Below are 15,068 nucleotides of genomic sequence, written 5' to 3'. Positions count from 1 at the left end.
TTTTCATTGAATCTTTTCAACTTATTTTATTAAATTATAGCTTATATTCAATAATTCATTTTTAACAAAAAATTAAGCAGCGCTTATCAATTGATGACAATTTATTTAATATTTTCAGCACGTCTGTAGTCTTCCCTATCAGTCACATGAATCATCATGTCTAAAACTTGTCTCGCTAGAATTAGAACATCTCGTGGATTCACAATACCACTGATTGCCTTCTGATAAGCATCCAGACTGCGTTGAGTAAGCCAGTCTTGATTATTTGTTAGTTGTAGCCTGGCATTGGTGTTTGGATTGATGATATGGGATGTGGATTGGTGGAATAGCTGGAAAGGTTGAGAATAAATTGTGAATTTAGAGATGATTATCAAAAGGAGGGGGGAGACGTTTCTGCTGCTCGGGCACATTTGGCTTCATCTTGCTACCCTCATTCTCAATCCTATTTTGACGATTTGAACTTCCGTGTGGAAATGGGCTAGCCTATTTCAAGAACGTTCATTCCAGCCAAGTAAGCAAGTAATTTGAAGCTAGGGACGTCCCTAAATTAAGGATTATTCAACTTACAACAGACACAATCATCAATAATACAAAGCACGACCTCATCTTCAGTTCTTTATTTGATCACACGTTTTTTCACTATTTTTACTAACTTATTTGCTCAACTGTAAAACTGAAACAGAAAAAATGTCAATAATGTCAGTTCTTATATAAAGTATATCCAAAAACTAGTCATTTAAAATAATTTGAACAATTTTCTGATTTTTATCAAATTTTATTTTAAATATTTTAATTATAACTTTAACCTCGTCGACCTCTCAACCTTCCTAAAACATTATTGTCGACTTGTGGATTAGTTCCGTCAACACCCGGTCCACCACCTCCAAATCCACCAGCACCACCTGCATTACCGCCATCAAGCATGTTTAGGACTGTTCTGGCGATTGAGATCATTTGGTTAAGGTCAGGTCCACCTGCACCACCTGGTCCACCTGAGAATCCTCCTCCGCCACCGGAAAATGGACATTGTCGGACAACTCTTTTCAAGTCTTGTAGCTCGTTGTAGGTCTTTTCAATATCTTTGTCAGTTTCCTCTTCATTTTGTGCTTCCATCGGAGCAGTGCTAACGAGCTATTAATGTAAGGTTGTTAGGTCAATAATTATAACCTCGAAAATTGGATTCTAACCTCAAAATTCTCATTCTAACCTAAAAATTTGGATTTTAACCTCAAAATGTGGATTCTTATCTCAAAATTTGGGTTCTAACTTCAAAATTTTGGATTCTAACCTTAAAAATTTGGACTTTAACCTGAAAATTTGGAATTTAACCTCAAAAATTAGATCCTAACCTCAAAAATTTGAATTCTAACCTCAAAAAATCTGAATCCTAACCTCAAAAATTTCAAACTCTACTTACAGCACAAGTGCAAAATGTCAGCACTAGCATCAAAATCAGCCTTGAATTCATTCTGATATTTTCAAAAATTAAACAATCTTTATCTTCAAGTTTGTTTACACTCAACCTTATTGTGACTCAATGGAGCTTGGTGAACTTGACTGATTCAATGACAATAAAGCCTCGGCTTTTTATAAGCCTTGATGTCTGACTGATTACGATTTAATTGTTTGACAAAAATAATTAGTCTTTTTTTGGGATAATTATTTAAATTTTTATCTATATTTTGATAGTTTTTAATTGATGGTCGACATCATGATGTGCGTCATGGATAGATTTGACCTCAGGGGTGATCAGGGGGTCGTTAGAGGCCATATAACAATTGATTAATTATTAACGACATTTTTGAAATTTTATCAAAATTCAAAATTAATTTTATTTAATTTTATCATAATTTTACATTCTAAAATCTTAATTTGATGCAATTGTCTTCGATATCCAATCAACATAGCTTGATACACGTGCAAAAACAACCGGTCGATCACTTCCTGTTGCACATTTTTTATTGCCAAAGCTTACAATACCAATGATCACTTTTCGTCCCATTATGTCAGCAACAAGAGCTGATCCAGAGTCACCCATGCTGAAATATAGTATATATTTAATATTGACGCTCAGCTTTAAGAGTTTTATTATTGACGCTCAGCTTTAAGAGTTTTATTATTGACGCTCAGCTTTAAGAGTTTTATTACTGACGCTCAGCTTTAAGAGTTTTATTATTGACGCTCAGCTTTAAGAGTTTTATTATTGACGCTCAGCTTTAAGAGTTTTATTATTGACGCTCAGCTTTAAGAGTTTTATTATTGACGCTCAGCTTTAGAAGTTCAATTTTGACGCTCAGCTTTAGAAGTTCAATTTTGACGCTCAGCTTTAGAGTTCCAATATTGACGCTCAGCTTTAGAATTTCAATATCGACGCTCAGCTTTAAGGTTTCAATATTGACGTTCAGCTTTAAAGTTCCAATATTGACGCTCAGCTTTAGAGAATTTAAATTTTTATATTGACGCTCAGCTTTAAAGACTCAATTTTGGCGCTCAGCTTCAGTTTAGTCAACTTACCAACTACTCCTTCCACTACACGTGTCCGTACAAATCATATTATCAAAAACTGGAAACGGAAACAGCTTCTTACACTTGCCAATATCCATAACTTCAACCTCAATAAATCTCATGGTCATCGACACCATAGCAACAGTTCCATTCGTCTGTCCAAATCCCATCGTTGTCACGGGCAATCCATCAGCATACTCAAGTTCATCGCACTTACATGGCAGGTCAATGATTCCAATATGCTTATTGCATGGAATCCGCTGACTTAATTTAATTAATGCAATGTCATTGTCCATGTACTGATCAAAAAAGAAGTCAGGATGAATAAACACCTGTGACTGATTGAACCTTCCTTTCCATGCTATTGATCCATTCTTCATATCAACAGCACCAGCAAATATGAAGCCACCATCTGCCTTCCCATACACACAATGTGCAGCTGTAAGAATCCAATTCATTTTGATCAGACTTCCACCACAGACTGTGTTGTTGGGTCCATCCTTGATCAGCAGCAAGACTGAAAATGGGAACTGACCCAAATCAGCTGATAATCCGTTAATGATACGTCCTTGCTGTGGGGATCGTGGGGTGTCAAGGATGTCTGGATATGCGCTGAATAGTTTGGACATTGATGGATCTTCCCATGCTGGTTTTAGGTTAGGGAATTCAGATGGATTTGGAATGTCTGTGGTTGAGGTTAGGTGTAGTATGAGTGAGGTTAGGATGACTTTTGTCCACATTATTGGCTAGAGGTTGAGACTGGAAATTGAAATTTTGAATTTTTTGAGGTTAGAATTTTAAAAAAATTTTGAGGTTAGAATTTTCGAACTTTTTGAGGTTAGAATTTTTGAATTTTTCAATGTTAGAATTTTTAGAATTTTTGAGGTTAGAATTTTTAAACTTTTTGAGGTTAGAATTTTAATTTTTTTAGGTTAGAATTTTCAAAAATTTTGAGGTTAGAATTTTTATATTTTTTAAGGTTAGAATCCCAAAAACTAACCTAACTTCTGCAATTATCCAAAACAAGAACCTGCTTAAGCTTGACTGCTCAAAATACAAAATACTTAATAAAGCAAGTCGACCCACAAAAAGTGCCTTTAAATACTCTACCGAGTCTTTATCAGCCTGGAAAGAAGGTTTATTGTCTATTTATTTAATTTTATTTTTTGAACAATTTATTTGACACTTTTTTGATATAAAGCATGTAGCAGTATAAAAATATTTACTTTCACTGAACTTATTTACATAATTTTTTGATAGTTAGGTTTTGTCGGCAGCGCTGTTATAGCTTGAATAGTTCGTTATCTTAGACATGCAGTTTGTTATCTTTTTGTTTCCAATGACAATGAAAATGTTTTAAGTACCGAGCATAATTACCGTTACATGCAGCTGATCAGCTAACCAAGCGTTCAATATATTGCTTCAACGTTGCTGCTACGTTGCTGCTACGTTGCTGCTACGTTGCTGCTACGTTGCTGCTACGTTGATGTTAAGTCGCTATCACTTGCTTCCAAGTTGCTCTTATGTTGCTGTCACATCGCTTCCATGTTCGAGTTCCGGTGCTGTTATGTCACTGTCACATGGCTGTCACACGATTCTGTCATGTTGCTTTGTTGCTGCTACTATGCTTCCACCTTGTTGTCACGTTGTCGTCACATTGTTGCAATGTTGCTGTTATGTCGCTTTCATGTAGCTTCAACGTTGCTGTCATGTAGCTTCAACGTTGCTGTCATGGAACTTCAATGAGACTGTTGTGTCGTAGTCATGTATCTTCAATGTTGCTGTTATGTCGCTGTAATGTAGCTTCAATGTTGTTGTTATGTCGTTATCAAATCGATGCAATCTTGTTGATATGTCGTTGTATTTGGAACATTTTTGTTCTGGAATTTCCAATGCAATTTGTTAGCCTATGGACATTAAGGCAGTGTGGTATTTGATATAAAAGACGTGAAGTTCTGTTGGAAAAATTAATATTTAAATAAGAAAATATGAATTTTTATTTAATTTTCCTGTTGATTACAACAACAATTTCTAAAGTCACTGAAATTGACAAATCAGGTCCACATTTGGCAGCAACATTCTCATTTACTGCTGAATTTTTAATCAAAAAATCAATAAAATTTGATGTAATTTTGTACGGTGAATCAAATCATAATCTCAGTGACGTCATAAATAGCTTCTTAATGGAACTAAGTCAACAATATCCAACAAAATTTCTAGTCAAATCATCCAGATGGAATCATGTCCTCAGTAAATCAGCTGTGATTTTTGTTCATGACAATTTAGACTTCAGCCAATTTGTTGGACGTCTTTACATACCTGATGAACATGATGTGGACATGACAATTATTGTGCATATCAATCAAGCATATGACACGGATGTGTTTGTGATGTTGGAAAATTTGGTCAAGTCCAATATTTATTTTGTTGAGTATGTTGGACGTACCGGCAATATTGAGGTCGGCAAGTTCAACCTGTACAGTCCAAATTCCTGCTATTCCATTAATATTCAGCTTGTCAATGAATTTTTGACATCGGAAATGAAATGGAAACGGAAGTTCGTCCATAAATCCAAATTCCACAACCTACATGGATGTCCTCTACAATTTGAGCAAGTTTATGGCAAATATTTACATTTTGGAAGTGCTGACCGAAAAGCAAAGAAGTATAAGGTCGGCAGTAAGGATGACTACAGTCCGAACAGCATCATCGACTGGATTGCCAATCCTAAAATGGACGTTCAAGGATTTACTGTCGATATTGCTGGAATTTTATCAAAAATTATGAATTTTAAGCCTGTTTATTGGTTTTATGAAGTTCGGCATATGAATTTGCGTGACATACAAACTGACGGAATTGTTGAGTATATTATTGGGGCTAATTCATCAGTGATGTCAGTTTTCTATCCAGTTGAAGCATCTTTACAGCTTATCATCAACAAAGTTGACTTTTATGGCTATTCTGGCATTTTTACAGCACCATTTGACGATTTTTGGTCTTTTTGTTTATTGGATTATGTCTTGTGCTGAGGATTTGCTATTGGAGTAAGATGGTTGGGGATATGACTGTTGGGATACAAAGGCAAGAGCCGAGGAGTTTTGAGGAGCTGATTGAGCAGAACTACTCGATTTATGAGAACAATTATCCAACAATGAAGGATAAAATTAGTTTGTAAGTATTCTGATTGATTCTTAGGGGAGTTACGAGTCAGGCTGCAAGCCTCAACATCCTCTGTAACCTCCTATATCCTAGATACACTCCTGGGGCAATGTAATCTCTATCAACAGCCATTCTCCTTGAATTCCCAGCCAATGTCCATTACTTTACCATTAATCACATCCTTTATAATTCCAGACAACACATCCAATCATCACTAGCTGTACAAACTCAATCAAATGTCTGTGTAAGACAATGAAGCATGCAAATTCAAGTGTGGCATTTCTCATCTCAAAAGATGCAGTTCCACTTTATAGTGAAGCTTGTGGTGAACATTTTGTGATTGTTAAGGACTTTAAGCTTGACACTACAACTTATCTACAGATGAATCCCAACAATATAAGCTATAATATGTTCAATAAAGTATTAAGTCAGCTAAGTCCAATGGGAATTACTCAGTACTTGATGACTAAGCATGCAAGGGCTTTATATGGAACTTATAGAAGGATTGAAGGCAGAACAGCTGTAATATTGACATTTGAGGATTTTGAGGCTGTATTTATTTTGTGGATGTCTGCATGCTTAATTGCTGGATTGACTCTTGCACTGGAATACTTTAGGATCCAAAAAGTAAGGAAAATTAGGAAAATTCTTAAAAAATGTTGGAAAAATATCAAAAATTATGTAATTTATTGAATATACTTTAATCATGCACAATAAAGGCTCTTGACCTGTGCCTCAAAAATGTCACTAAAACCCAAAATTCTACCAAGTTGTCTACGAACATCCTTAAATATATCCACAAAAACTCAAACAAAAATCCCAACATTGAAATTCCGCAAGCACCAAGCCACAACACAAATCCATACTCCAAGTCCTGAACAGTCAGAACCCTCACATGACTCAACGTTGCAGGCACAAACACCTTAAACATGTTAACCTCATGATACTTGATCAAATATTGAGGAATTCCAGCTGGAACCAATTTTTCCATTAACTGATCAAATATTCTATGCAGGAAGCTATTCCGCTTTGTAAATAGAACTGACAGTGTTGCTTCCTTCCTGAAGTTCTTCAGCATGACAGCAGCTCCTTTACAATATGCATTTCTACTCGTGTACTGCATCTCCTCTATGAAAAATGCTAGTTTGGCATCAGCTCTGTCAAAATTGTCACAATATGACTTGATGATCAGGCTGCAGTTTTCTTGGATTACTATGTTGGATCTGAAATGGAAGGAAGGCAGTTAGAGACCTTCGTACCCCTCAGTTAGTGTCCTTTGTACCCCTCAGTTAGTTACATTCGTACCCCTCAGTTAGTAACCTTGGTACCCCTCAGTTAGTGACCTTCGTACCCCTCAGTTAGTTACATTCGTACCCCTTAATTGATGACTTTAGTACCCTTTAGTTGGTGACCTTCGTACCCCTTAGTTAGTGACGTTCGTACCCCTCAGTTAGTGACCTTCGTACCCCTCAGTTAGTGACCTTCGTACCCCTCATTTAGTGACCTTCGTACCCCTCAGTTAGTGTCCTTCGTACCCCTCAGTTAGTTACATTCGTACCCCTCAGTTAGTAACCTTGGTACCCCTCAGTTAGTGACCTTCATACCCCTCATAAATCCCCATTCGTACCCAAATTTGAATGCCATCCCCTATTTCAACAAATTTACCTGCTTATATCACCAGCAATAGCATCTTTGAGTATATCCTCATGTCCATCTGCACATGACAGTATCGTATAGTTCCTGACAATCAAATCATGAATTGTATTTGGCGGTGGCTTCCTCACATCACTGGTCATTAACTCGAATGACTTACTTTGATAGCAGGTCCTGAATATCTGACAGAATTCAACGAATAGAATTAAAATAAAGCACGGAACTGATCCTTTTGGCAGTTTCGACTGTGAAATCCCAAAAAATACTTGAACCACACTTAGTGCTGGATTGCTGATTTCATGTCCAAAAAGTGAATATTTTACAAATTTTGGCATAAAATTAACACAAAAAATGACAGCAAAGGCACCTAAAAAAGTAACAAGCAGCATAATCCAAGTCGGACGGTCAAAAGGCAGCCACAACTTCTCATAATTTGTGTAATATTCACTCGGTGTTGCTGCCATGATGAAGCTACTGTCAAAAGTCAAGGAAGTCGGGTCATATCCTCTAAACATTTCAGTATATGTAGCCACAAATGTCTGTACAATTGGCTTAGACAGCACTTCCGACTCGTCCGCAAATACATGAATATTGAAATTTGGTGTAAAATTTGCCTTTTTTGCTGCCATTTTGAAAATATCGGCAGTAAAGCCTTGCAGACCATTGTTGGCAGCTAGGAAGGTGAGGAGAGTCAGGCAGTTGGTCTGTTCCTTCTTAAAGCACTCGACGACCTTCTCATTGCCTGTCTTAACATACAGGTATGGACTCCATGCGTCAATGACTGTCAATCGACATCCATGGAAGTTGGCAAACTTGTCATATGCTGTCAGGTTGTGGATCCACTTCCTGGTATGCTTAACATATCTATTGACCGCAACCAGCTCTGCCTGATTGCAACGATTGTCATTAAAGTGATTAAATGTGAACAGTTCGATTGTTCCTTCATACTGGAAGTTACCAACAAAAAACTGATGTGACTTGATGAATGTCTGGTCGCTAAGGTAGGATCCAACAAATGGCACCCGATTATTCAAGAAATAGAACAGGACATCCTCATAAAATGTCAAAAATGTCAATTGTTTTTGGAATTTATTTCCGAGTTGCGCAGAATTTGAAAATTTATTAAAAAAAAAGTCATTGCTGATAAAAATCACAGCTGAACGTTCCAATGTGTGATGCCATTTATGTATGTCATTGACATATTCCACAGTTATTTTCGTATGACTTACTATTTTATTAAGATATAAATCAATGATGTCAATTAGACGACTTGTGGCACTTCCAAATATAATCACGTCAAATTCTGTCAATTTTTTAATGAAAAATTCATCACAAATTTCAGCTATTGCTGTTGATATTGTGTCCAATTCCATGTTGTTGATGATTAGGCTGCTGTTTATGGTCAGAATGCAGGAACAAAGGATTAAGAAGGCTTTACTGGACATTTTAATTAATTACAATAAAAATTGGAGCTAAAATTGGATTTTTATGGATTTTTCGTTGGAATTTTGAGGCATTGTGCTGTATTTTTGGGTACAATTTCAATGGAATCGGGATTGTCGTGGGAGTTTTGTCAACAGGAAGTGAAATTGTGAAGCTATAGTCAAATTTTGAGGTTAAATTGACAAATTTTCAAGCTATGTTGCCATTTTTTGAGGCTTTGTTGCCAAATTTTAAAGCTATAATGCGAAATTTTGAGGTTAAATTGCCAAAATTTGAGGCTTTGTTGCCAAAATTTGAAGTTAAATTGTGCAATTTCGAAGCTATGTTGCCAATTTTGAGGCTTTTTACAATCTAAATGAACAACTTAACACCCCAGTTCCAATACCTCAAAAATATCCAAATTCCAAAACAAATTTTAAAGCATTTTTTGATGCTGATACTCAAAAATTCACACATAAATCCACAAACAGCAATGCCACATGAAGCAATCCACATAACAAATCCAAAAGCCAAATCATCAAATGTCAAAATTTTTGGTCCATTTCCATCAGCCGGTTCGTATCTTCTGTAGACCAACTCTAAGTGATGCTGCATTAAATGTTGAGGAATTCCAGCTGGAATTGTCTTTTCTAGAACTTCATTCAATATGTCATTAATGAAGCTGTTCCGTTCTGTTAGAAATGATGAGATTCCAATGTCTTTATAGAAGTTCTTAAGCTTCGGTGCAGCTCCATCACAGAATGAATTGAGGACCGTGTATTGGACATTTTCGATGAAGAATGCAAGCTTAGAGCTGACTTTGTTGTGATTATCACAGTAGAAGTTCCATAAGAAGTAGCAGTCGTCGAATAACAGGACGTTCTTGCTGAAAAAAGGAAAGAATTTAAGATAATTTAACTGAACTTGTCCTTGAACTGAACTTGTCCTCAAACTGAACTTATCCTCAAACTGAACTTGTCCTTAAAACTGAACTTGTCCTCAAACTGAACTTGTCCTTAAACTGAACTTGTCCTTGAACTGAACTTGTCCTCAAACTGAACTTATCCTTACCTATCATCACCAACATAAATGACCTGCTTCAGTGCCTTCTCATTAGAAGCTCCACACGACACAAACGTATAATTCCTGTCAATAAGATCCTCAACAGTATTTGGCGGTGGCTTCCTCATATCCGATGTCATAAATTCAAATAATTCACTTTGATAACAAGTCCGAAAAATGAGACAAAATGTAATAAAGAGCATAAGAATAAGTCGCGGAATTGACGCATCTGGAAGCTTCATTTGTGATATTCCAAAGAATATGTGAATGACATTTAGTGCTGGTGAGTGAACAGTTCCACCATAAAACAACAATTTCAATCGTTTTGGTACAAAATTCAGTATAAAAATGACAATAAAAGCAACAATGAATGTGAGCAGCAACAGTGTCCATGTGACGTCATCAAATGGCAGCCATAACTTCTCATAATTATTATAAAATTCTGTTGGAGTGACTGCAAACATGTAGTGACTATTTAGGGACATGGCAGTTGGAAAGAAGATGCCATTTAAGGCATTTAAGTTAGTTCCAACATAAATCTTCATAACTGGATGCTCATTTGATGCCAATGAGTCCATCTCGATGTCGAACCTGTATAAAGGCTTAAAATTGGCAATTCCACCCATTGTATTGAAGATGTCAACAAAGACACCGACTGGCTCACCAAGATTGCTGTATGAATCAACAACAGTTCCACAGTCGATGTCCCGTCGCTTCCTGACGCATTCTTTTAGTGCTGACAGTCCTTGATCCACATGCAGGAACATGCCGTACATCTCCTTTAATACCAGCGGACATTGATTGAAATTTCGGAATTTTTTGTGGTATTTTAGGTCTGTAAGCCAGGAACTATTGGACATATTAAAGGAATTGAGGTGAATCCTCTGTGGATGGTTGCAGAACCGACCCAAAAAGTTGTCAAAAGTGTACAGCTGGACATGATTATTGACAGGCTTAAAAAAGTACAAATGTGACTTAAATTCAGTGACGTCACTTCTGTATCGATTCACAAATAAATTGACATTGTCCAGATCCTGTGTATAAATCAGGAACTTGATGTCACCTGGTTGGTTGTTGACCAGCTCAACATCCTCACTAAATGCAAACAAATATTAAGGACATCCAAAAAAAATCACAGCCGATTTGCTTAATTCGTAGTTAAAATTGGACATGTGATGGATGTGCTGGATATTTATCAGTGCCTTACTGCTTAACTGCTGAATTAAGCTATTGATGACGTCACTAAGGTGCTGTGTCATTTCACCATAAATTATTATGTCAAAAATTATCGACTTTTTAATGAAAAATTCATCACAAACTTGAGCAATTGCTGTTGATAAGCCTATAAAGTTGACATTGTATGCTGTATAGACGCTGTAAAATGATGAAATTAAATAAAATAAAATTAATAAAATTATTTTCAAGTTTATAGACATGGAAATTGTCTTTGTGCTTCATTTTTTCTGTTTTTTTAGGGCCAGTGCTGGTTAAACTTTGTGACACGACACGCTAAAGTTCCACTAAAATGCCATGAGCCGCATGTTGTGTGCAGTATTGACGGCAACTTAGGGTTCTGGATGTTCAGATGCTTAAACTCACTCAGTAAGGTGTGCCATAACACAAAAAAGGTTAAGCAACTCTGGACTAGACTTTGATTAATTAATGAAATAATTAATGTTGGGGAAAAACGTGTCTGAAAACCGATTCTGAATAATTTGTAGCTTTTGTTCCATTTCTACAAAGTTTTTGTGACTTATCAGACTTAACAGCTTAGATCAAGTACATTGAGTGTTGTCAACAAGATCATCTGTGAATTCATTTTTATACGGTCAAGGTCAAAACAGGCCAGCCAAGCTGCACACTCTTTAAACAGTATTGCTGCAGCTCCAAGTGTCATCTAAAGGTAATCATGAATTCTAATTGATCCATTTGATCCAATTGGAATCCATGATCAGCCTAAGATGACGTCTGCTGCTGATTTTCGTCAGTTAGCATCCAATACCAAGTGCAATACTGTCTAGACAGTAAAGATTCACGTTGAGATTAATGATTATGCCTAGAAGCTAGTCCACTACATTTACTACATCAGACCCGAACAGCACAAATCGAGGAATCTTAACTCAGACTGGCGTGACTCTGAGATGTGATATGTGTGACTGAACAGTGTTAATTACTCCAAATACTGAAGAACCCTGTAAGTATCCGAATAATTCTAGAATCAAATTAATTACTCTCACTTTATCAACATCCTAAAAATATCCAATAATGTCCATCAGTATAAATAAAAATAAAAGCAAATTTTATTTATTTAAGCAGCATGAATTCTTCTTCATTAAGAAGAAAGAACTAAAAAAGAAAAGAAGATGCGACGTGATGTATAAATTGTACATTTACCAAAAGTGCGCTACGGCTGTAAACAGCGGTAATGGCTTAGTGGTCTAGGGGTATGATTTTCGCTTAGGGTGCGAGAGGTCCCGGGTTCAAATCCCGGCTAAGCCCCATTCTTTTTTGATTCTTTTTTTAATTTTTTTTGGTAAATGTTTGGAAAATTTGATTTTTTGGTGAGAAATTTGAGATTTAGACAGTATGCTGCTTTTTTTTTATGAGATGATATCGAAAATGGTCGGTTGAAAACCCTACCATCTGTAGTCTGATTTTAGAGTGCCCACTCGTCAGACAGGGTTGTTTGGAATGCCTTTAATCTATCCTTTCAAGTTTTTATCACGACATATAGATCGGTCGCTATTCTTGGCTTTGATGTGTTGAAAAGGACGCTAGAATCCTTAATATCCCAAAATATTAGAAGGTTTCGAAAGGTAGCTATCTTAATACATTTCCTACGCTCTCCAATGAGCCCATATGCGCCCCAGCCAATAAAATAAGTAAGTAAGTATCCAAATCAATATCAACAGCTCATGACAACATAAAAAATCGTGTATATATCATTGTCGTGTTACATTTTGGTACTTTCGTGTTAATTACTATGTATTCCAATTAATTGGTATTCAGTGGTAGGCAAACTTTTATATTTTCATGACACATATTGATGATAAGGCTGGAAAGCAGCTAAAGCGTTACACAGTTTGCCCATCACTGCATTACAAAGTGCGTGTCTCGTTTAAAAAGCCATGGTAAGTGATAAATCGTGCGTACAGAATCTATATGAAAATTTTGGACAGTTTAGTTCAGTTTTGGAATTGAAAATGACGAATCTGTGCTTAATATTCCTGTTCCTAACAACCTTCAAAATAGTTGAAAATTTTGAAGAAATTGACGCAATTTCAACAGTAATGATGTCCATATGTGATGAATATTTCATCAAAAAATCAATAAAATTTGACATCCTAATGTATGAAGGATCACCTGATCAACTCATTGACATCACAGACCAATTTTTAATGGAACTAAATCACAACAAATATCCAACAAAATTTAAATTAATGCCAAGAATTTCAGATAAAAAATTATTCAGAAATTCAGCTTTTGTAATTCTTCAAGATTTTGTGAGCTTTTACATCTTTACTAAGGATATAGTCGTGCCTGAACATATATCAGAGGACATAACAATCATAGCTTATATCAATTATTATCAACATCCAATTTTTTCAGTATCAAAGGAATTTTTACGTTATGTAAACATTTATTTCGTTACAAATAAGCAGCATGTAGTCACAGTCAGCAAGTTTGTCCTATTCGAACCTAAGGAATGTCACGTCCTAAATATTGATCCTATCAACTTCTTTATGAAAGCTGAAATGCAATGGAACAACAAATTTGGAGATAAAGAGAAGTTTCAAAACATGCATGGATGTCCGCTGCTATTTCAGCAACATTTGGGTGTGTATTTACATTTTGGAAGGAAATATAGGAAGTTACTGGATGGTTTGCCTTATGAATATATGGAAGATCCGCCTGACATTAATATTGAACCTGACAAATTTGACTTGAAATCTAAACGTCAGCATGGCCGTTTCTATTCACCTAACAGTCAGCCTGGCAGTAACTTACCATCTGGTGGTTACTTACAGCCTGGTGGTAGTCCACAGATAGGCACTACCTACCTACAACCTGCCAGTTACCAACCACCTGGCAGTAACCCACAGCCTGGCAGCAACCGTCAGTCTCGAAGTATCCCTCAGCCTGGCAGTCATCCTCAGCCTATTAGTGACCCTCAGCCTGGCGGTAGCCATCAGCCTTACAGTCACCATCCATCTGACAGTCACCATCCATCTGGCAGTCACCCACAACCTGCCACTAACCGTCATACTCGCAGTATCCCTCAGCCAGACGATGACCTACCGTCTGACTACCCACAGCCTGACAGATTCTTTGACCTTGACACAGGATATTATCATATGCCTTATAAGAATGCAGTTGCGTTGACTTTTGAAGGATTTACTGTCGATATTGTTGAAATTTTATCAAAATTGATGAATTTTTCGGCATTTTATGTGGACAGTCTACGTCGCCTACAGCCATCCGTATATCTTCCAGTTGATTTCATGATTGAGGATTTTAAGGCACACGATGTAGCTTTTTATCCATTGGAATTGTCTGTACGGCTTATCATCAATAAAGTTGGGTCTGATGGCTATTTTGGCATTTTTATGAAGCCATTTGATGTCCTCACATGGATTGCTGTTCTGTCTTTACTTGTTGTAGCTCTAATTGTCACTTTCTACATCAATTTGAGGTTAGGAATTGTCAGCATAAGTCCACAAAAGGAACTCACAAGGCCAGCAATGAATGTCCTTCAAATTGCCATTGGAAGTAAGCAAAAGAAGCTTCCGAAAAATAATTTTGGACGATTTTTGGTCATTTTGTTTATTGGACTGTGTCTGGTGCTGAGGATTTGCTATTGGAGTCAGATGGTTGGGATCATGACAGTAGGGATACAAAGGCAAGAACCGAGAAGTATTGAGGAGCTTATTGAGCAGAATTACACGATTTATGAGAACAATTATCCATCATTGAAGGATGAAAGTAGTTTGTAAGTAATTTTTGGGGCAGTTACAAGTTAGGCAGCAAGCCTCATCATCCCATGTAACCCCTCATTCCTAGATTTACTCCTAGGCAGTGCCATCTCTATCAACAGCTTCTCTCCTTGAGTTCCCAGCCAATTTCCATTACTTTAACATTAATCACATCCTTTAAAATTCCAGACAGCACATCCCAATCATCACCAGCTGTATAAACTCAATCAGATGTCTGTGCAACACAATGAAGGATGCAAGTTCAAGTGTGGCATTTCTCATCTCAAAAGATGC

General features: G+C 36.6%; 1 protein-coding gene and 1 non-coding gene across 2 annotated transcripts; one reads left to right on the top strand and one right to left on the bottom strand.

The window, feature by feature from the left end:
• Positions 1-754: 754 nt before the first annotated feature.
• On the bottom strand, positions 755-1,554 carry LOC139100335 (chaperone protein DnaJ-like). The gene is made up of 2 exons (XM_070652956.1): positions 1,418-1,554; positions 755-1,131 (listed from the first exon to the last, which is right to left on the bottom strand). The coding sequence occupies exons 1-2, from the start codon at positions 1,466-1,468 to the stop codon at positions 802-804; spliced, it is 381 nt and encodes a 126-aa protein (XP_070509057.1). The 5' UTR covers positions 1,469-1,554; the 3' UTR covers positions 755-801.
• A 10,674-nt stretch (positions 1,555-12,228) lies between these two features.
• TRNAP-AGG (transfer RNA proline (anticodon AGG)) lies at positions 12,229-12,300 on the top strand. The gene has a single exon. It is a non-coding gene; the product is annotated as a tRNA-Pro (tRNA).
• The last annotated feature ends 2,768 nt before the right edge of the window (positions 12,301-15,068 follow it).

This window comes from Chironomus tepperi, unplaced genomic scaffold (assembly GCF_022539635.2).
Source record: "Chironomus tepperi strain 1889 unplaced genomic scaffold, CSIRO-AGI_Ctep_v1 contig_58, whole genome shotgun sequence".
Taxonomy (NCBI): domain Eukaryota; kingdom Metazoa; phylum Arthropoda; class Insecta; order Diptera; family Chironomidae; genus Chironomus; species Chironomus tepperi.
The sequence above is the reverse complement of the archived record's forward strand: the minus strand, read 5'-3'. Positions and strand labels throughout refer to the sequence as shown.